The sequence below is a fragment of the Carassius gibelio genome, chromosome B8 (assembly GCF_023724105.1).
Source record: "Carassius gibelio isolate Cgi1373 ecotype wild population from Czech Republic chromosome B8, carGib1.2-hapl.c, whole genome shotgun sequence".
Taxonomy (NCBI): domain Eukaryota; kingdom Metazoa; phylum Chordata; class Actinopteri; order Cypriniformes; family Cyprinidae; genus Carassius; species Carassius gibelio.
Window position 1 is genome coordinate 29,219,321 of NC_068403.1, and position 23,907 is coordinate 29,243,227.

General features: G+C 36.0%; 2 protein-coding genes across 19 annotated transcripts in view; one reads left to right on the forward strand and one right to left on the reverse strand.

The window, feature by feature from the left end:
• The window catches only part of LOC127963125 (uncharacterized), a 299,165-nt gene that overhangs the window by 272,544 nt on the left and 2,714 nt on the right, over positions 1-23,907 (reverse strand). For 11 of the 18 annotated variants that reach the window (XM_052562846.1, XM_052562844.1, XM_052562841.1 and 8 more), the window contains exons 2-5: positions 22,284-22,635; positions 20,577-22,194; positions 19,613-19,990; positions 14,309-14,713 (exon numbers count right to left, since the gene is read on the reverse strand). The exons of 2 other annotated variants lie outside the window; for them this stretch is intronic. In XM_052562846.1, coding sequence (XP_052418806.1) covers positions 14,309-14,713; positions 19,613-19,990; positions 20,577-22,194; positions 22,284-22,617 — 2,735 coding nt within the window. In that variant the 5' untranslated portion in view covers positions 22,618-22,635. The remainder of the gene's footprint in view (positions 1-14,308; positions 14,714-19,612; positions 19,991-20,576; positions 22,195-22,283; positions 22,636-23,907) is intronic. 5 more of the 18 variants (XM_052562836.1, XM_052562845.1, XM_052562850.1 and 2 more) reach the window with 5 other exon arrangements.
• Positions 1-23,907, forward strand: part of LOC127963166 (uncharacterized) — a 392,897-nt gene that overhangs the window by 46,754 nt on the left and 322,236 nt on the right. The gene's annotated exons all lie outside the window — the stretch shown is intronic.

Here is a 23,907-nt window from a genome sequence, read left to right on the forward strand (position 1 = left end):
CTCATGAGCAATCTGGATACATACACAAACAGGACTACTTGCATTTATGCTACCAAAAGCGTACACTGATGACCCGCTCTGCAACAAAAATGTGAACAAATATTTGCCCAGAATTATTGCACATTTGGCAGTCTTTATATTGTTTTATTGAGGGATTGTACAGTTTAGAGTAGCAGAGGGCTTCTTCACAGAAGAAGATTGCTTGTGCATGTGCATATATATCAAATTCAGATGGACCTTTATGTAACTAAATTGATATTTGAAGGTCAAAGCATAAAAGTATGTTATGTTAGTGTGATATCCATTTTATGTTGTTAAAATACTGATCAGTTACAAAAAGCAACAAAGGTATTTTTAATGTAAATACTTTTTGACAAGTTAAATTCAGCTACGACAACTGTCATTAAATTGTGTTAAAAGTGTTCTGTTGAAATGTTTTACAAGTCAATGTTATTGTATTTGATGACTGTGTATTAATGCAAATGAAAACAAACAAAACAACAAAAAAAACATTTTAGTTTACGACAACACCAGAATGCAAAATTGTATTTATGATAAATGCAAATTTCACATTAAAAATGGAATGAATAACTTTACATTCAGATGGGCATTTATTAATTCAAATAAACTGATATACAATTGAAGGTCAAAGCAAATAAACATTATTGTTGGATTTGTTTGTTTAAATACCAGTAACAAAAAGTTATTTATGTAAATCCTTGTTGACCAGTTAAATTCAGCTACAAAAAAATGGGAATGTATAAAGACTGTTTTATATAATGAAATGTTCCACAAGTCAACATTATTGTGTTTGATGATTGTGTGATTTTAATGCAAATAAAAACAAACGCGACATTTTAGTTGCCAGTTATTATCAATAAAGTATAAAATTATTTGGACTTCAGAGAGATATCTATAGAAAGCCTGACTTGTCTACTTTTAAACTAAACAAGTGCTGCCGAAAACAAATATTCTGAGATAAAGTGAACGCTCTATTCAGATTCTAATGTTTCACTGAAGCGCGCGGCTTGAATACGCCACACAACACAAGAAACGCAGTGAGACTATTCTTCAAGTTCTTTTATTTTACTGTTTGCTCCACGATGAGAGGAATAAGACAATTCACCCCAAAAAGATGTGATGTGGATTTGAGAAATGGATTTTCTCAGAAAAAAAGGATGAAGTGCTTTATTCAGCAGAGATCATAAACCTGAGGAAATCTCTTTTTATTTATTTATATACTTGTACTAGTTTTCACATAACTAATTAACATTTTACTAGTTAGACTTTTTCCCAACTATAATTCCTGACTAAATTTATAATCAAGTGAAATATTATGAAGTTTCAATAACAACATACAACACTATACCATTCAAAAGCTTGATGTAAATAATATAAAATGTAACAAATAAATGTAACTAACAAATGTAGCAAATAATGCTGTTCTTTCAATTTATCCCCCCTAAAAAAAACTGGAAAAAATATTCTCCGCTCTTTTCAACATTGATAATAATATTATTAATAATAATAATAATAATAATAAAGTTTTTTTTTTAATCAGATTGTTAAAAGGATTTCTGAAGGATTGTGTGACTGGAATAATGATGCAAACAATTTGTTTGAAAGTCAGCTCTGATTGTTCCTAATAAACTGTTAAACTGCACTCGCAAGTGGAACTCAAGTTATTTTGTGGGATAATTAAATATATTCTAAATAAACTACAAACAAAGTTATATACATTTATTTTGTCTTCACATTCTTTCTTGTAACTCCTCCCTCTCAGTGACACACAGCTGAATGAGAGGCTCATTATGCAGCTCATTATGCAGGCCTTTGTCTTCTCAGGTGTAAATCACAATGATATTCATGATAGTTGACGCCTACTCGCATATGACTTTTACCAACAAAAAGTGTCTTAAAATTTTTTTATCAATATATTGTTTTCTGTGAATGAGTAAACAAGATGATTTTCACATAATTTACAAAGAAAAATTCTAGGATACAAGCTCCAATTCTCAAAAGTCCCGGGAACCAACACTGTAAAAAATAATGGGTACTTTGTACCTACACTATCTATTTTTTAACAGTATTAACTGCAAGCCTAAAAAAATAAGTAAAATTTACCCCTAAATATTAGCTTTGGCACTGCAAAGTGCGCATGCGTCAACATCCAGGCGGGAATCGCGGGAGTCACCATTTTCCTTGTCATTGGCGGTGGATGAACATTTATTGGTGAACCTACAGGTACGTTTTTATTCAACTTGTTGATATCATCATCATGAATGCAAATGTTAAGTTGTTTAACGGTAAAATGTACCAGAAGAATAGTCATTTCTCGGTCTCTGTTGACGCACCATCTGGTGATAGATCGACACGTTATAATTTGTTGTCAGTCAAGTTAGGATTGGAAGCGGAATACATTTTCCAACGTTACTTGCCCCTGCGAATGCGAGCTAACATCTACGTTTGTGATTGAAATATAGCTTCAATTATTGTAATGTTACATGGCTGAAATTCGTGAACAGCGAAACTGTTAAACATGAGTGGTTGAACTTGAGCAAGTGACGAGAGAGAGCAATGGATGGCTGATGTAACGTTACTATACAGACGACAAGGCATTCGGAGCAGAAAATAGCAGTAAAGCTGTCGATGTGGTATGCTAGATAATTACTGTTAAAGTTTTCTTGCATTTATCTGTTGATATTGAGGTTTGTGTTAGAAGGGATCAATTTATAAAACCCATTTTATTATTATCATCATTTACAGATTTATACTTAACGTTTGCCTTTTTCCGTGTGCGTTTTTAAATTATTGTCTGTTTAAAAAATGTGTTTTGGGGGTTTATATGATCCAAATTTATTGTCAAGTAACGTTAATCAGCCTATGTTTGAAAATCGTTGTTTGTATAATTGCGTGCATCTTCCAATTCCTATTTTTGAGTAATGTGCTTCATTCGTGATAATTTATATTAAGTATTTAAAATGCAAAAATGTCAGACTTTTACTACTGTGTTGTAAATAATACTGTGTAACGTTAAACTACTAACTGTGTGCTGATGCCTAAGTGTTAAGTTTATAAATTTGCATTACAGCTAATCAGCCTCCCACTGAGCACATGGTTAGCATTAATATGCAGCGATTAGCATGTGCTCTGCTAACGACAAAAAGCAAAGGATTGAAAATATGTAATTTTTTTTATGTTCCTTATCTGATCTGTAACATAGGCCTGACAGTTGTAATGTTTTTATAATTGATTTATGTGTTTGAGTTAACTTGGATTTTCAAATACATTGTACTAACTTCTAGTTGGTGTAATTATTAAGCAAAATATGAAAAATGTAAATGGATATGAATATAAATTATGTACAATTCATTTTACAGGAGTGTGATAATTAATAATTTCAGTATCCTGTTTCTGACACATTTTTTTCTGCTGCAGAAAGATCTATATGAAGAAGAAAGAAGAATTCATAGCAGTTATCAAGACAAATTAACTTCAGGTACCCAAACTAACCACTGGGTCAATGGATGTTCTAGCTTATTGGAAATTAATTGGCTGTGCAAAATATGTAACTTTACACCATCCAAACGATTGGATCTATTAAAACACTACAGATTACAACATGGGCATTTTAGTCGAAGCCAGTCCATACCCTGTCTCCATTCGAATTGCCCATGCATTTATATTGTATTTATTTATTGCTTTATTTGTTGTTAACAATTTGATACCTATACTTGCCTTGAGTAGTGAGATTGGTTCCTAAACTTAGGTCTGCCAACAAGTCCTGAAGAACTGATTTCCTGTCGAGTTTAGCTCTAAGGATGCTTTAAATTTTTGTTCAGTTGCCTGGTCCAAACAGCAAACCTTTCCAAGGAGTGTTTAGCATTAGTATCCACTGAATACTTTTGTTGTCATTTTTGAAATCGAGCATTTGTTGTCGGACTAATAATGTTTTTTTTTTTTTTTAATTGATTTTTTTCATTTGCTTGTTATTTGTCTGTTTGCATGTTTTCCTAAGTTGCAGTGCCGAGCTCATAGAGTCACTGTATTGGCTCTAAAATGCATGTCTTTGTAGTTCCAGAGTATTGAGAAAAAAAGGGATGCATGCATCTGTTGCCTCATTGAGTATCTTGGGGAAAATCAAGAAGAGCTGTTCCAAGAGTGTCAGGTATGTTATTACATAATTCATAATTTCAAGGTATTCAAATGGATACACATTGTTTCATTTCCCTTATTGATCACTGTGATTTAGCCAATAAACCAACACAATACCTAGCCTTTGATAAATAGTCAGAAGTGCATTTTAAAATATATTTGTGTATGTATTTATTTACGTATTGTGATTAGAAATATTTTGTCACATATGAAATGTTCAGAAAATGCAGACTAAGGCCATGACACACTGGCTGCGTGGCGTCTCTGCTGCGTGTCAGGAGCATGGTGGCTGCCTTGCGTTTTCTGTGTCTTTACACACCAGTAGCGTGCCTGGCCCGCGGCATAGAGGGAGGCCGAAGACAGACCAGGATCTTGTCTTCATGACAACAATATCAACTTTTTTTTACACACCTACGCCTACTGATAAAGGACACCGTCAACAGTATTGACGGCAATATATGTTTGACAGGTGAAATATTTGAAAATCGATAATTATTAATTTTTTTAGTTACATTTATATCTGAATTTGTCAACCTATACACATTCAAACATCAAAGTGTCATGAATTAATATGTATTTGTATACAAAATGACATATTAACATATTTTACTATTATATTTTGCCTGGAAACGCTTCCAACACGCGTGCGGCACGTGTAAAATAGGCATTGGTTCTATTTCTAGCATGCACGCGTTTTCTGCGCGACGCACCTCTCACGCAGGCAGTCTGCAAGCTCTAACCTGTTAACATGGGAGCTGAATTAAAACAGACACGCCACGCAAACAGTGTGTCGCCGGCCTAAGGATGCTCAGGTCAAAGATCATGTAATTCATTATGGGATACTCAGGTGAAGAATTTGTGTTTTGATTTTTGTTACTCATTTTTATTTAAATGCTGATTAATACAGAAATCCTGCGTGTGAGCAAACAATTGGCATTAACCAAGAAAACGACTGTAATCAAACATGCTAATTTGCTTGAACTAACATAAAACCTTTTTTTTTTTTTCAACAGGAGGATGAACTTGAAGGCCACACAAATGAAATAATGAAGTTGGTGGTTATTCACAATCCTGCAGTTGAGGAGGACCCAGCAGATGTGTGTGTTGTAATCGAGGGCATCAAAGTGCTGAATGGTTGTGGAAACAGAACCACAGCGTGCATACTGTTGATGGGATTGATATATGCCCTCAACCTTGAATATCCAAAAAAAATAAAGTACACCTTTGAAGTCTTCCAGAAACTTTTTTTGAAACTTGACGGAGCAAAACTGCTGAAGAAGGTCCAAAGCCTCAAGTGTAAACTAATGGAATGAGCTGTTTGTACTGTAAGTTCAGCCTCAATGAAAACTGTTTTATTTGCAAATGGTAAATGTTCAAGAAGTAGCACGTTATATGTAATGTGAATTATATTTGAAGTTTAATGTAACTTAAAATGTATTGTTTTACTTTTAAATAGTAATTGTTCAAAAAAGTTAAATGTAATGAGTTTTATGTAATATGAAGTTGTATGTCACTTAAAATTGAATGTAAGAGCATTTTTTGCACTTAATTAGTTTTAAATGAAGTTTAAATGTTTGTATCGATGTAGAATAATAGTCTTTTAAGGTAAATTAGATCATTTCAGTCTCCTTTTATTTTCTAGAGTTGCAAGTATTGTAGCCACACATTAAATCTAAACGCATATAGTTTGAAATGGTTACGTGAAGAAACAGTATTTAGGAGTTTTGCCTCTAATGTATGTTTTTTCATCTTATTTTTGAATGTAATATATTCAAAAAGCTTTGTCACATTATGATTTTGTATTTCACTTGAAATTTATTGTAAGGGGCTAAATTGTACTTTAATTATGTAATATAGTTTTAAATGTTTAAAAATACAAAATGTTATTGATCAATAAAATAAGCAATTGATGCAATCTCCTGCGTCTGACCATTTTTATATAAATTCTACATTCCCTGAATAAGTAATATGTAATTTTTCCTATTGGCTAATCATTATTAATAATAATTTAGTAGATGCACTGTTGCTCACTTACAATAGGGTTAATATTACGAAATTTTTATAAGTAATTAGTTATTTGATGTAATGAGAAATATTAGGTAGACCTTACCTTATCTCTTTTAGTCTGCCATAGCTGTTAAATTTAAGTATACTTTACTCAAATATATAAGATAGAATCTACCCAAACGAAGTGAGTGCAAATTGTTACCTCAATTTTATTGAGTAGATTCTATAGGTTGTTTTTTACAGTGAATGTTCTGTATGTGTTTTTTGTCTTATTTAAGTGATTAAACATTTCTAGTTTTTCACTAACCACACATATGATTTTTTTCTTCTCATAAACACGATCATGTACATGCATGCTGCTCACATATTATTATAGCCCAGTTTGTGCTGATTACAGTGAGATTAGACTTTTACATGATTATAAGCAACTGAAAAAAGCACAAATGTGTCAGGGCATGACAAAACTTCTCCAGGCCCAAAACTAAGCTGCTCATATTCTCAGTCACGCTAAGCGTTCGGTCCACATCACCTCTATTCTAGCTGATCTGCTTTGGCTACCAGTGGCCTTTCGTATTAAGTTTAAAATTCTCCTGCTTGCTTCTAAAGCTTTGTATGGTCTGGCAATCTGCTCCTTTCCTATTCTCCACCCGTTCATTGCGATCCTCTGATTCTCGTCTTCTCACCGTCCCTTAGCATTGCTTCTAGACATGGACCTGTTTGAGATTCTGATGGTATGATAACCTTAGATAATAATATCACAGTTTTACGGTATCACGGTATTGCAATTACAGATCTAAAATGTTATTTTTAAATGTCTGGGGAAAAGACATTGAACAATGTATTTTATTTTAACCCTCTGGAGTCTAAGGGTATTTTTGGGGCCTGGAGAAGTTTTGTCATGCCCTGATATTTGTGCTTTTTTCAGTTTCTTATAAATATCTAAATGGGTAAAGTCTAATCTCACTGTAATCAGCACAAACTGGGCTATAATAATATGTGAAATGCATGCATGTACATTAGGCTTGGGCGGTATCCAAATTTTGATACCGTCAAACCTCCTCCCTATTTTACCTCGGTATACGGTATTACCGTGAATAATTAAAAAAATATGACTAAGGCTGAGACAGCATCACCAAACTGTTGGCTTGTGCCTAAACCATTCAGAAACTGAATACCAAACACTAATACTGAAACAATAACAAAATGACATGCACAACAATATTAACAGCTTTTATTAGCAACAAATAGCAATAGTCAAACATAATTAAATTAACATAAACAAACAGAACAGTTTTTGAGCAGAGATGCGCACACAAATCAATAAAATCACTTGGGGTGTGCACAGATATTATTATTATTATTATTATAATATTCGTTCGGCTCTAATTATTCGATAAATAAAAATGATATTCGAATTTCGACATATTTTTGCTTGCCACAAAGAAAAGAAAAAAGGGAAAAAAGTCCACAATAAAACCTAATTCGTTCACTTTCTGTGATTCTCCACGGCATATTTGAAGATGAATGAAAGCAAAAAAATAAAATTAATGAATGAATAAGAACTGCGGTCTTCTACAGTACTTCAAATATGTCGTGGAGAATCACAGAAAGTGACCGCATTCAAGAACATTGTTCCGGCGACTCTCAAGCAACGAATAAACACCGCTAGCTTGGAGAATGCAGTGAAAACTCCTCTTCTTGCATCTGCCCTAGACCCTCGGCCCAAAGATCTCAGGTTTCTTGATGAAAACATCATCATATTTTTGGAACATTATCAGAACATTTTCCTTGATGCGAGACGAGTGGTGCGTCACCAGCGATGCAGAGGATGCAATGCCCACTCGTGGGAAAAGATCTTCTTATTCTCCAGTTCTTCAGCGATGATTACAGAGAGTCCAGCCGAGACGAGTGGGAACAGTTCTTGCTGGAGCCGTGTATTGCTCCAGATGAGGATCCCATTCAGTGGTGAAACCAAAACACGAAGCGCTTCACAAAACTTATTCGCTTATCACACCGTTATTTGTAAGTCCCGCCAACGTCTGTGCCGTCAGAGCGCGTTTTCTCCGCGGCCGGCCTTATTGTTAACAGACTGAGGAGCCCACTTTCCCCCGATCATGTTTACATTAACAAGAACATGTAAAACAATAGAATAAAAGCAAAAAAGATTTGCTGACGGTTTCAAAGTTAAGTGTAAGCTACATTCTGTACCATGGGCGTAATTTCCTTTGGGGACAGGGGGGACATGTCCCCCCCACTTTTCAAAATCCCGTTCATGTCCTCCCCACTTTCAAATTAGTTTGTTATGGGTTTTTTTTAACCGCGCGCTGTCGTCGTCACGGAGGAGCAGGACCGAGCATAACAGACATCCTGCCTGTCTGTGTCGATGCGCGCGTCCGCGTACAGGCAGGGACGTCTCGTGCACACTCTTAATAGTGTTAGCGCACGGAAAGTTCTACTGAGCAGCCGGTATCGCAGTATCGTAGTCTATGGTCTACACCTGCTGATGAGCTAACGTTAACATACACTGTTGCTAGGTAACTTCAGACCGTTAGCTAGCTAACCTAAACATTTAATGTTGCCTAGAACATTCTGTGTCCACTTTAAACAGCAGCGTTTTCTGTCAGCAATGTATGACAAGCAGACTCTGGCTGCTGTTATAGGCTACTCAACTTATTATACTCAGATGCAGAAATAAAATAAGTCTTAATAATAAATGTTTTTCTAAACTTGAGCTATTGTTCACTTACAATATTTGTTCATTTAAAATGGAAGTTAATTTGTAAAAATGTATTTACTTGTTCAAAGAAAAGGCTTAATGCTGAGCTAGCCTGAGTTAGCCTATATTTTATATAGTGTTATGATTATGTGGTGAGCCTCAGTATAGTTTTACTATTTTTTTTTTTTTACACACTAATTTGAAAATGAATGTGGCACACACAGTTTTTAAAATGTACATCCAGAGACTCTTTTCTGGCTATGTGGACTCAATATGATCATAACTCAGTTGTTTTCATATCAGAGCACAGCTGAGGTGGAGCTGCTTCAGAACAGAGAGGGAGAGATAGGGGAAAGCAGTAGCAGCACAATGTACAGGTAGGTTATGTGCTGTATGAAAGGCCAGGTGATTTTGATTTGTTGGTGATAAAAGGGCAGAAGAGTACATGATAAATAGTGAATACAGTTTGAATATTATCAAATTAAATGTTCTTCTTGTAGGAGCCAAATTGCGTGTTGTTATTTGTTTAGAATATTTTTTTAACATGGTCACATCATCACATGTGTGGTTTCATATTATTTACCTGTTCACTTGTGTGGTGGGTGAGAAACAAAATCAGGCCCTGATATTTTTCTGTTGACTGTTATAATATAGTTTCAGTTGTGATGAATGCTTTCATATCAGAGAACAGATGAGGTGAAGCTGATTAAAGACAGGGAGAAGTAGCTCAGAGTTGCAGGTATGTGTTGTGTAAAGGGTCAGGTAATTAATTTTAATTATGTCATGTCAGAAACAGGCTAGCACATTTTCATATTTCATAGGTGAGACAGGGAACATTTTTAGTGAAAGTTTTTGACTTTATAAAATTATTCTCTCAAGTCTTGGCTATTCAACAATAAATAAAGTAAGAAATATTTTTCTTAGTAGCCTATTATTCTTTTTGGCAGAATTTATCATTATAAACAACTTTTCCCCCATTTTGTGTCCCCCCCACTTCTCAAACCAAAGTTACACCCTTGTTCTGTACAATGGCATAGCTAATTGCTGCAGGCTGCTTTACGTTTTTTATTTGTTCATTTTTTATTTTATTTTTTGCTTTTAATCTGTTTGTTTGCGTTGTTAAAGTTTTTCAGCTACAAAACACGAGGTGTAATGTTCAAGCTTATTGTGTGTAAACTTGTTCCAAAATGACAGAATGTTGCTGAAAAATAACGTCTGTCTCATTAAACCTAATTTAAATAAACGAATATTCCAATATTTGTCTTTTGTGAGCTCAAAATTATTCAAATGTGATCTTTGCGGAAAAACGCCCATCCATAAAAAAAATCACACTGCACGAACAACTTTTAATAACAAAGAGCAGCTTATAAAAAGAGCGAATAGACCCACAACACTCAACCACAGTTGAATTAAAAAAAAAAAAAAAAATTATATAAAATAAAAAATTATTGAAAAGCAATATGTTTAAATAAAAACAACTTCTTTCCAGTCTTCTTTCCAAAATAGTTTTTTAATGAAAACCAAAAAAAAATACCCGAATCCATTAAATAAATAAAAAATAAACAGTGCCAATAGGAACGAATGGCAAGTGGCATACAATCTAGTCAAGATTTTTCGCTAGGGCACGTTGTGGACCGACAACTTTACCTGCGGTGCTGAAAACCTGCTTCGATGGTGTGCTTGTGGCACAGACGCACAGGTACTTTCGTGCCACTCGCGACATCTGGGGAAAACACCAGTCAGCATTTTTCCATGAATGAAGTGGGTCCTCGTCTCCTTGACTAACTGGCTCTAAACAGTAGGCTGTTATTTCAGCTCCGATTCGGTCCTCTACGTTGCCGATACCGACAGGACTGCCATTCCATTGGCTTTTTTTTTTTTTTTTTTTTGCAGCATATTCCCATTGTCATCTTTTTTCGTGAGGGCACAATTTGCAAATAGCCTCATCCTTATTTACCACCTCTCCCTTCTCGTTCGGTCGAAACCTGAAATACTGGCAAACTGCAGAATTTATGTTCTATTTTTTTGAGACCAGGTCACTCGGTGCGCAACTCGCCATCTTTTCCCCTCCTCTCTCTTTCTCCTCGTCTCGTTGTCACGCGATGACAACCACGCATACACATTTTTAGGCATTGAATAAATTATATTTAATATTTAATCATTGTCTCCTATATAAGTGCATTGTTTTTTTTTTTTTTTTTTATTAACGGTATGACGGTATTGGAACTGATACCGTTGCTATGTTTAGATCCCGCGGTATACCATATTACCGTATTACCGCCCAAGCCTAATGTACATGATTGTATTTTTGAGAAAAAAATCTTATGCATGGTTAGTGAAAAACTAAAAATATTAAATCACTTGAATAAGGCCATAAAACACATACAGAACATTGGTTCCCGGGATTGTTGAGAACTGGAGCTTGTAGCCTAGAATTTTTCTTTCTAAATTATGTGAAAATCATCTTGTTTACTCATTCACAGAAAACAATATATTTATTTAAATTTTCTAAGACACTTTTTGTTGGTAAAAGTCATATGCGAGTAGGTGTCAACTATCATGAATATCATTGGGATTTACACCTGAGAAGACAAAGGCCTGCATAATGAGCTGCATAATGAGCCTCTCATTCAGATGTGTGTCACTGAGAGTGAGGACTTACAAGAAAGAATGTGAGAATAAAATAAATCTATATAATTTTATGTTTGTACTTTATTAAGAATATATTTAATTATCCCACAACATAATTTAATATCCACTTGGGGGAGCAGTTAAACAGTTTACTAGGGACAATCAAAGCTGACTTTCAAACTATTTTTTGCCATCCTTACTGCAGTCACACAATCCTTCAGAAATCCTTTTAATCTTAATTTCTACCAAAAAAAAAAAAAAAAACCCATTTAATATTATCATCATTATTATTTTTATCATTATTAATGTTGAACAGAGCTGAGAATATTTTTCAGGTTTTTTAGGGGGGATAAATTGAAAGAAGAACTGCATTGTTTTTACATTTGTTAGAGTTATCTCTATTTGAATGGTATAGTATTGTATATTGTTATTGAAACTTCATAATGTTTCACTTTATTATACTTTTAGTCAGGAATTATAGTTTGGAAAAAGTATTTGGAAAAAGTCTAACTAGTAAAATGTTTACACATTATGTGAAAATTAGTACAAATAAATAAAAAGAGACTTACTCATGTTTATGATCTCTGCTGAATAAAGCGCTTTATTATTTTTTCTGAGGAAATCCATTTCTCAAATCCTCAACCACATCACATCTTTTTGGAGTGATTTGTCTTATTCCTCTCATCGCGAAGCAAACAGTAAAATAAAATAAAAACTTGAACAGTCTTGCTGCTTTTTCTTCTGTGTGTGTGTATTCAAGCCTAGCGCTTCAGTTTGAATCTGAATAGCGCGTTAAGCGCAGGGGCGTGGTCACATTAGATATAATGAGCGGAGATATGAAAAATAGACATCGCGTTGTTTTCATATGGATTACTTTATCACAGAATATCTGTTTTCGGCTGCACTTGTTTAGTTTAAAAATAGTCATTTCAGGCTTTCTATAGATATCTCTCTCATGTCTCTTTGTTGAGTATTCACGGAGTTACACTTCATTTTAATGACGTGTTTGTAAATGAAGATCAGCGCATACAAAGGCTGCAGACAGCACACCTTGTTTGTTATCTTTATTTTATAAGTGCACAAAGGTGTTTTGTTATTATGTCTGTATCCAAAAAAAAAGTAGACCCTTTACAGATTCAATTGATGTATTGCTCTTATCTGTACGATTAAAACTGAAAGTCTAATTTAAGTTCTTTTCAGGGTTATCAGGTGAAAATGACTCAAAATGCATATATGCGTTAATCAACTTCAAAGGGTTAAAGAAACATATAGAATGTTTTGGAAGAGTACATGTGAGGCTAAAAAATTTAAATAATTAAATTAAATTAATCTTAAGTGCAGTCACTTAGGTGATCCTAAAACTGCAGCTCAACAATATTCAGAACAAACAATTTTCTGTAAAAAAAATAAATAAAAATGCCGTCACTTAAGTGAGACTAAACCTGCAGCTCAATAAATCAAAAATATAATAAAAACAATTTCTGTAAAAAACAAAAACAAAAATGCAGTCATTTTGCAGCTCAACAAGGTTTTTGGAGACATGCTCGCTTTCTACACATGCATCTTTCAGTTCTAGTTATGATGCAGGAATGTTCACCTCCTCTGGATTAAATTTGGAGCAGAGAGGTACAAGGATGTGTGCACATACACACACAAAGAGAGAGAGAGAGAACTCGAGTGTCTCACACACACAGTCTTCTCCGTACAACAGTCTTGTAAATGTCGTGATCTTGAACAAATGTAAACAATCGCAGGAGGCTTTAAAAGTATAGACATGATGCCTGCTAAATTTAATTATTGTACTAAATTGGAGAAAAGTACAGTACGTACTTTAGACTGCTATTACCGGTTCTGTGAAGTAACGTGAGGGAGGAAAGTAGTTGACATTAGCTAGTTAATTAGCCTGGGTAGCAAGCCAAATCATATTTATTTCGACACTGAAACAAATGGCAGGTGGTTGAAAGAGGGAGAAGTGAACATGACACAGATATAGTTTATGTTCGACCCGGTAGCATTTGTTTTTCGCGATCGCTGCTTAAATGTCATCTGTACAGAACATGGTTAGTCTACCTTACCTGAAAAATTCCCATACAACAGACTTTTTCTCTTTTTTTGACGGGGGGAAAGTTCAGGGATTGACCTCCTTCGGCTGTCATCCCCCACACAGGTGACTCTCACTGACTGCTCACACCAACAGGAGGACGACTCTGTCTTATATTGTCTTATCTATACATTACTCTCTGGATGTCTGATGTTCACTTTACTTTCTGTAAACATTACATTTCTGATGTTTATTGTAAAGTATCCTTGAGCTCTGGAAAGATGCTATATAAATAAAAATTACTATTATTATTATTATTATTATTACCACCTCAATTAAATTCTAAAAAATGTAAGCATAATTAATATCTATTGACACCATCATGACCAGTGCTAACAGTTAACCGTTATTATCAGTTACATCATTTAGCACATGTATTTTGGTAGCATCTGCTGGTTGACTCTACAAGAACACCCCATAAATAAATACACCCATAATTTGAGCTCAAATATCTACAGATAAGTATCCAGACCCACGGCCAGCTGTATCTCACCCTGCACACAAACTGAGCTTGGATCCAGGTGTTCATGATAAAAAAAGATCAGATGTAGAGAATGGTCCGAATACATCACTCTCTTGCTAACACTGAAACAAAACAGAGCTTCTAATCTAAAGACACTCATTAAGACCAGAAAACATGCTCCAGCTTATACAGAAATCATATTTCACAATAACTGTAAGATGACAGATGTTCTCACCTCAGCTGTGAGATGTGTTTCAGACACTGAAGGAAACTCATCACGTCTCTCTCTTCCTCTGAACATCTTCTCAGCTCGACTGGTTTCTTCTCTGTCTGGAGCTTCAGCACTTCCAGGAGGACGGAGATCTTTCTCTCTGAGAGATCTATGATCCATTCATCAGGTAACTGGAAAACTGACTGTAATGCTGGAAGAAAACTCCTGCCTGTTTGGGTCTCGTAGTTCTTCACAAGAGCGCACAGATCCAGCAGGAAATCATAATCATAAAATATGTCAGTCCATCCATAACCAGGAGAACAGACTGATGCTAACTGTTCCAGCATCTGTTCTCCTGTCTGTGTCTCAATCTCTGCTGCTTTCATGAAGAGACTCAGAAAAAATCTGCTTTCACTCAGATTAGAGAAACTGTAACAAAATTAAAATGAGAAAATTAAAATTAAAAACTCATTACAGCTACAATGTGATTAAATAATGCAAATTAATAATACACAGTGTTGTTTTCTGTTTTTCAGCTACCATTAAACACTTTTTTAATTAAATTTTAAATGTCAATAATGAATTTACAGTTTTGATAACTGTTCAAACCTTAAATAATGGCATCAGATACAACACAGACGGCCAACGTACGCAAGTCTTCTTATTGAAGGGACAGTAAGAGAATTAGTTTCATGAGACCCAAAGCAGAAGTGTAATTAAGAACGTAATTAAATACTTAATTTTAATCTAAAATGGGATAAACTGACACAATCAGTTCAATTCAATACAATCACGTAAATAGTTTAAATTGTACTCTGTTTTAAAGTCAAATTTCTTTTCATAAATTTATATTTACTGCTTGTAATATGGAATTTTTCATACACATGTAGGCGATGAATTGTGTGAATTAAAAAAATAATAATTATATTCACTGCAAAGACAAATTACAAATATTTTCCCCGATATTTAAGCATTTAAACATAATCGGATATCGGTTTTGTAATATCAGATTCACAGATGAACGCCGCCATCTTGAGGATGTTTTGAGAATTGCGCTCAGGGTCGCCATTGCAGCACGTCTGAGGGGAGACAAGACAACGGCGTGCAGGTACTTGATTTGCTGCAGTTAGTAAACTTCATTTAACATAACAGCCAGTTAGGCACAAATTAGATGCATTACATAAATGCATGAAATGTAGTTTATGCAGCTTGGCTCTAGGAAATAGAGACTTACTCACGGAGTCATGTTAAATAATCCATGAAGTCCAGTCCCAATATAGACGTAACAGTCTTGTGAAGTCAGAGTCACACAGATAATCCATAAATATCATCTCCCAATAAAGACATAACTTTGCATGAGTTAAACACAGCCATGAATGGGCTGAATTGAATTCTCTCTGTTGTAAATTTGCTCATCATTAATCTTGTGAAGCTGTTTCATATTGCTGTTCACTCATGGGTTGATGTGTTTGTTGCTCAGGAAATTCTCTAGTACGGCCACCGCATGCAACTTTTAACAAGATTCACTTGTTTAAAGCACCCTAAATTGTATTAACATTTATTATATAACCATTATTTTGCTAATAAACTAAATACAAAAAATTAATTAATCGCCGCAAGCGATCACAGTTGGAGTATAGTTCTGTGTAACTGCACAGATAAACCGCGCTGTCAGCAGGCATTTCATAATCTAGGAGGACAAAACATTATTAATATTTTTTATAACATCCCAGTTGAGAAATGCAATAAAATACAATGCTTTTTATATTCCGATATTCCAGAGAATATTATTAAGTGAATTAACATTATCCAGTGAATTATTCATTACTCTGTAGCTATAGAGCATCAGTCCCACCCACAGCTGATGCCGGAAGTAAAAATTCAATACAATTTCTGCATTGACAGTCGGGGTATAAGCCATAAAAACGTAACATACATGGTAGACTTAAAACCAGCTACGGCTGTACTAAGCGATAGTATATGCTCATATAAACGCAAAAGGATCATGGGGCACTAACCTTGTTTTAAGATAAATGACTTTTATTCGCAATGTTTTGGAGAAGTACTTCATTACTCACAATCCCACAATCCCACAGTGATGCATCTGATTGGTGGAGCTCGTGTAACCGTCTGGTTAAACCCCGCGAATGTCCGTGAAGACTGAAGATCATTAATAAAAAAAATAAAATAAAAAAACCTGTGTTGCGTTTTTGCACGGTAGACTTATCAGTGCAATCGTGTGCTCATTGGCTGCCATGATGGCTTTTTTTCAAGGAGGGAAACAAAAGTGTTCAAAGGGGTGAAAACCACTTCAGATCGGGTCATGTAGTTGAGTGTAGCGTGTCCGAGGGTCAGCTTGTGGGTTTAGTAAGGGCCAGCATGAGGGAGAAGACCTACAAAGTTTTGGTGAGTTTTGCGGGGAGGTTGGTAATGTTAGTTAGCATTATCGTCCACTTTAGCTAAACCACTGTTGCCTTCATATGGTATAGGTCATATCAAGCATTTTATGATGCCACTGTCAAAACAATATTTAGCCAAGGCATACCTCTTCATGCATTTACTGAACATTTGTGTAATAATTCATGGCAACAACATGTCGACGACTGAGCGGTGATTGCAGTCAGGTACAAAGCACTGCATCATGTTGCTGACGTTATCGTTAACCGCTTTCACACACACACAAAATATGTAAAATACACAATGATAAATATAAAAATCAATACACAATACTTATATAAAACACTTTATTTACACGATTAATACGGAAAGAACTGCTATTACTACATTCACTATATAAAATAAAATTCACTGCAGGATAAAGTTTGCGTGGCCGTCATCAGATCTGGAAGTCGCTCAAAAGGCTCGTTAGCGGTTGTGGCTTCAGTCGAATTCAGTGAGGCGCGGTGGTTTATGGGATGAGTAGTTCTTTCGCTCGAAATGAAAGTATGTACACAGTCTTGTACCTTTGACTTTTTTTGGATTTTCTCTTACTTTTTTCACTCGAAATGATATGTTGGAAGCCGTAGCTGGTTATCCTCAGACATGCTCTAAAACTCTTTAGATACGGATTTTCCCGAAAGTCAATGGGAGAAATGAATGGGAAATTTACTTCCGGCACCAAAGCTCTCTCGGGCTGTGGGCGGGACTGTGATGCTCTATAGACCCCTTAATTGCCTACATCACTGTGACGTCACTGTTCTAGCTGGAGGCAAAACGTAAGGCAGAACTCATAGCAGGTGCGCTAAAAGTTTGAGATTTTGACTTTAAAATGTCTTCTTGTTGTGTTTTTGGCTGCCAGAATAAAAGGAACAGCACTTTTGTTTCAAATCTAAAGTTTTACCAGATACCGGCAGACATTCCTTCACAGAAATCAAGAAGACAATTGTGGTTGAATGCAATACGGCGTACAGACTGGACGGAGATGATGATAAATAATGCTTGTGTTTGCAGTGCACATTTCATATCAGGTTAAATAATCTATGCATATGAACTGGTGCGTTGGTTTTATCTAGTAAATCAGAAAGTTTCTGTTTTATAGGTGAAAAGTCGCCAACCTTAATTTCACTGGGCCTTGTTCGTCAGTAGTTGTGTGTGTGTGGGATGTGAAATGCTGAAAACTGTGAAAATGAAGTCTCAAATTCCAAATGAACCGAACAAGATCGACTCGAACTACATGTCAATTAATGCTAGCGTGTCACCCGATCCACATATGCATGGATTCCTTTTTGCATGAGCAATTTATGATATATTAATGCAGAACAGAACATTTTTATTCGCAAACATGTCTGTATATGTACAAATCGCTGCACATCATTTAATCCCTAATCAAATTAAAAGGCATTTGTTTGTGGTTCATAAAATACATGTATAAAACTGATGTAGTACATTGATATTTTTGCATGCATCTATTAATAATTTTGAGTCCAATTTCATCCCATACTTTTCTTTTAGGTGATTTCGGGGGAATGCTCCATAGACCTTTTGGTTAGATGAGGGGGCATTAGATATTATTGGTTAAATATAACAAATAGTTCTGTTTGGTTGGTCCAAATTATACAGCTTTTAACTTATTTTTGGACCTCAAGAAGTGCCTTGAACAGCTGATCATAGCTGTATATGGATAGCCATTTTAAATCAATTTAGTAGAAGAACTACTGAAAGCGATTTTTTTGTGCTGCAAATCCATTTATCCTTTGCTGAAATTTCCGCGTCTTCATGGAGAGAGAGCACGTCATGGTTGCTTAGCAACGGCAGACGCCTCATAAGCGCAAGTGCCCAAGTGCTTTGGAAAGAAGGAGAAAGCGACGCGCCTAGCGTTTTCCATGCGTTTTTAGGCACGACTTGTGAACAGCCCCTATAAATGCATCCTAAATTCAGAATAATTAGTAATGTATAATTTTTAACAGTATTTAGCAGTGCCCACGATAACAATATTTTGCATATTCATTACCGCGATATATCGTATTACCGAATACCGGCACATGTCTAAATTAATTATCTTGAAACAAAAAATCCTTTCTAATTCAATTTAATTCTAATTTCAAAATCTTGTCGGTTAACAGTTAATAATCGGTTAAGAAGCGGTTACCATTGTCAGTTAGGAAAAATAACTGAAATAAACATCCCTAGTTAACAGTTAACCGTTATTGTCAGCAACATCATTTAGCACATGTACTTTGGTAGCATCTGCTCATTGAATCTACAAGAACACCCCACAAATACACCCATAATTTGAGCTCAAATATCTACAGATAAGTATCCAGACCCACGGCCAGCTGTATCTCACCCTGCAAAAAAACTGAGCTTGGATTCAGTTGTTCATGATAAAATAAGATCAGATGTAGTGAATGGTCCGAATACACCACTCTCTAGCTAACACTGAAACAAAACTGAGCCTAAGGGAAATCGTGGCCTAATGGTTAGAGAGTTGGGCTTGCAATCGAAGGGTTGTGAGTTCGAGTCCCGGGCCGGCAGGAATTGTGGGTGGGGGGAGTGCATGAACAGTTCTCTCTCCACCTTCAATACCACGACTTAGGTCCCCTTGAGCAAGGCATCGAACCCCCAACTGCTCCCCGGGCGCCGCAGCATAAATGATGCCCACTGCTCCGTGTGTGTGTGTGTGTGTGTGTGTGTGTTCACTGCTCTGTGCGTGTGCATTTCGGATGGGTTAAATGCAGAGCACGAATTCTGAGTATGGGTCACCATACTTGGCTGAATGTCACGTCACTTTCACTCTAATCTAAAGACACTCATTAAGACAAGAAAACATGCTCCAGCTTATGCAGAAATCATATTTCACAATAACTGTAAGATGAAAGATGTTCTCACCTCAGCTGTGAGATGTGCTGCAGACACTGAAGGAAACTCTTTACGTCACTCTCTTCCTCTGAACATATCAGCTCGACTGGTTTCTTCTCTGTCTGGAGCTTCAGCACTTCCAGGAGGACGGAGCTCTTTCTCTTTGAGAGATCTATGAACCTGACATCATCAGGTAACTGGAAAAATGACTGTAATGCTGGAAGAAAACTCCTGCCTGTTTGTGTCTCATAGTTCTTCACATGAGAGAACAGATCCAGCAGAGCACTGCATTTTTCTTGGTTGTATTGTACTCTCACCTCAAGAAGTTTGCATTTGCAATGAGATGTTTTATGGAAAAATTCTACATAGAACGTGATTTGCTTCAGCAGTTCTTTACAAGTCTTTAACCTGCAACAAAGAAATCAAACATAAGAGCATGTACTGAATGACTTTTTTTTTAGGATTATGTCCACCAAAAAATGCTACATTTCTAGGGAGACATGGATGCTAACTGCAGCTGTCAATTTTTACAGTTTAACTCACAAATACAAGTATTAAAATGCTGATTTTTCAAATTTAATCAAATATGCCCCTTTTCAACAATATTGTGGTCAAACAAACAAAACTAATTTGAATCATTACAAAACCATGTCAAATCTCTCAAAAATCAGACAATTATGTTTGATAAAACTTCTTGCCATAATGTGTTGCTATGCTTTGTGTCTTGCTTCAGCAAGAATTTTCATTTGGTTTATTACAAATAACTTATTTGTACACGGGGTGCACCGCATCTTATTCACTAAGCTAAATGCAACAGAAAGCATCATAACTCACTGACCTAACAACATTCACACAGTACAAGATGAGAAAGACAGGCTGACCACTCAATACACATGTGAGAAAATAGGCTGATGTTTATTTTATATGTTTATATATTACATATTGTAAAAAGGGGCATAATAGATCACCTTTAAAGCACTACAGCTTCGAGTACCTGATGTTTGGTGAGCAGCTGAGCATCATGATCATCCCTACATCAGTCACGTCACAGTCGTCCAGATTCAGATAAACCTCTTTATCTCTGGACTGACCGATCACATAAGAGAGAGCACAACTCTGATGAGGATCAAGATCCACTTCTGGTTCAATCTGATGGTTCATCTTCTCCAGGAACATTAAGCAGGCTTTAGGAGACTGGAGCTCATACAAGCACTGACACACATAGAGAAGATCAAACTCTTCACTCTGAGGTTGAAGAAGCGCGTCCAAAAGCTTCTCAATCAACCAGTCAGATGTTTTCTGTATCTGATCCTCTGGGAAGAGACACTTGAGGAGTCTGGTGTTGTGTTCACTCAGAAGTCCACATAAGAAAGGAAGAACATGTCTCATGTGTTTATGCTCCTCAGTCTGACAGAGCTGTAGGACTTTCTCAATTTCATCTGGATGTCCAAGAAGCCACAAAGCAGAGAAGAAATCCTGCATGGTGTTGTGGAGAAACGCACAGTGTGTAGTTGCAGATGTTGGCGAGTCTGTTGTTGTGATCATTTTCAGAAAAGCATGACAAATGTCCGCCTCATCACTGCTAAAATCTGGAAGGTTCAGGCACTTCTGCATAGTGCCATCGAAAGCGTTTTCCATCAATCTATGAATCTGATCCTTTTTCTCTTTTAGGTACTTATCGATTTGCTTATTCTGTTTATTTCCATGTCTCTTCACAGCAAGAAGGAAAATCTGGATGTAGATTTCAGTGACTGTGTGATGATGGTTGCATTCAGTGACATTTTTAAACTTAATGAAGTCTACAATCAGAGATGCATACATTGGCACGTGACTAAGACTGAACAGCTCTTGATTCTTCAAAACAGCTTCTAGAAGAACAGGATCACGACCCAACATCTTCTGATAGTAAGTGCTGATGTACTCTTCACTGAATCCTTGTACATACACGGTCCGTGTCGGCCAGTCAGAGAACAGTGGATCATCTTCCTGCTCTGATCTGCATGTGATCACAATCTTGGCATCTGGCAGGAGCTCGTGCGTCATTATGTTCCATAAGATGGATTTTTCTTCAAAAATAGTCACACCATCAAACACAACGACAACATTGTCAGAGTTTTCCTCAATATCTTGAAATATGTATTTTTTGTCTTCTTCCATTGGTTTTGAGTAGACCTCAAACAAGAGAGATTCCAAACTAGCAACACTACTGTGGGCCAAAACACTCTGATCAAAGTAAAACATGTAGTCTATCTGTCTGCCACCCTTCTCTGCCCAAAGACGCAGCATTTCCTGGACAACTGAAGTCTTTCCTACTCCAGGTTTGCCGATGATGAGGATGTTCTTGTCCGGCCATCTCAGGAGGTCCTCAGGTGATAACGCTTGTCCCTCGTTAGGATTGTAAACTCTCAGCTTCTTGGGCCGTAGTTTTTTTAATTTTTTGTTTTTCAATTTTATTTTGTATTGTATGTGCATGACAGAGTCAGTCTTTATAACAAGAGGTGTAAAACTGAAGCTTCCTTGCACCTTGTCACCCAGATATTTGCTTTGGTCCTTCAGGATACTTTTTGCTTTCACCCTGAGCTGTGTCTGGTAGATCTGACAGGGCTTTGTACCTAAAATAACAACAAAAACATTAACAAATATATGGAAATATTTTAAATGTGTTCATTTCACCAAAATGTTCTTTTATTTTTCTACCCACCAAATAAACAGCTGGGCTCTGCGTCTTCATCTCTGAAGGGAGAACAGCTGATCCAGAAGTGTAAACCAGGATCCAGTGTCCTCTTCTTAGTGACATCCAGAATCTGGAGAAATTCATAACTGGCCTCATCACCTTTGTTAACGACCCAATCCAATACACACCTGGCTTGATCAAACTCGGTCCTCTCAGCTTTGAGAGCATCAACCTCTTCGTGATTGAAAACCTTCTTCTGATAAAGATTCTCGATGATCAGAGGAAGGTTTTTCATATGAGTCACCAGGTCTTTCCTGGCGTTTCTGAGGTACTCTATAGCAGATTGATGTGCGGATGCCATACTGCAGGCTTCTCAAACCTGAAGTAAAAGACATACGTTTTAAGCATATTCACATCATACATTTTAATATGTATTTTCACATGTAAGATTTTTTACACTGTTTTCAGATGTGAAATACAGATACATTAATATAAATACATACAGAGGCAAGTACACAAAATAAACATTATGAATATAAATAAAGCTGCATAGTCTGCCCTGTGGGTGGGTGGGGGTGAATAGAAACCAAAGCTTTTTTTTATCATTTATTTATTTTGTTATTTATTACTTTATTATTTTATTTATGCAGGTCTGGTACTCCATACTTAAAGCATTAGTTCACCCAGTAATGAAAATTATGTCATTAATAACTCGCCTTCATTTCGTTCCAAACCTATGAGACCTCCGTTCATCTTCTGAACACAGTTTAAGTTATTTTAGATTTAGTCCGAGAGCTCTCAGTCCCTCCATTGAAGCTGTGTGTACGGTCTACTGTCCATGTCCAGAAAGGTAAGAAAAACATCATCAAAGTAGTCCATGTGACCAGGGGCGTAGCAAGCTTTTCAAAAGTGTGAGGGATGGATGTGGTTTGTTTATAAACAATAAATAAAATAAAAAAGCTGAATACAGTGACAGAGGGGTACAAAATGCAGGGCTTAAAGTTTGGCTGGGAAAAAAAAAAAAGATCCTACATTTAAAAAAAAAAACTTAGAAAAAGGGGAGAGAAAAAAAACGCCCACACAGAGCTTTTTCTCTGGTGGTATAAATAATGTAACAATTTACTGTTTTTAAACATTAAAATAATATAAATTTTTCTTTCATAATTCTTCAACAGGTAGGCAAACAATGTCATCATTTCTCACTTTTTTGTCCTCAACAGGTAACGTTACAATCAAACACTCAGTAAGTATCCACAAAAGTATTTAGCTAATCAACAAACAATGCTCAAAATATCAAAATCAGTTGCACTGGCAATGAACCCATAAATACACTGCTTAACAATGCCAGTTTGTCCACCCTCCTTGGCAATTCCCTGCCTTCTTCATCACAGTTATGTTATACATTGCATGCCACATAACGTTACATAACCGAATTTAGCTAGCTGCTGAACAATATCCCAATAATATAAATTAGCATTAGTCTAAAAAAACGAAATATAATACCGAAAACACTCTACATGTCAACAAAAAAGATAACAGAACATCTTCCCAAACTCTTCCCGCCTAGGTGCCCGCCTCCTCAGCACGAGCTGACCAATAACACCCCAAGAGAGGCGGGACTTAAGGCAGAACAGCCAATCATCAGCCGGTC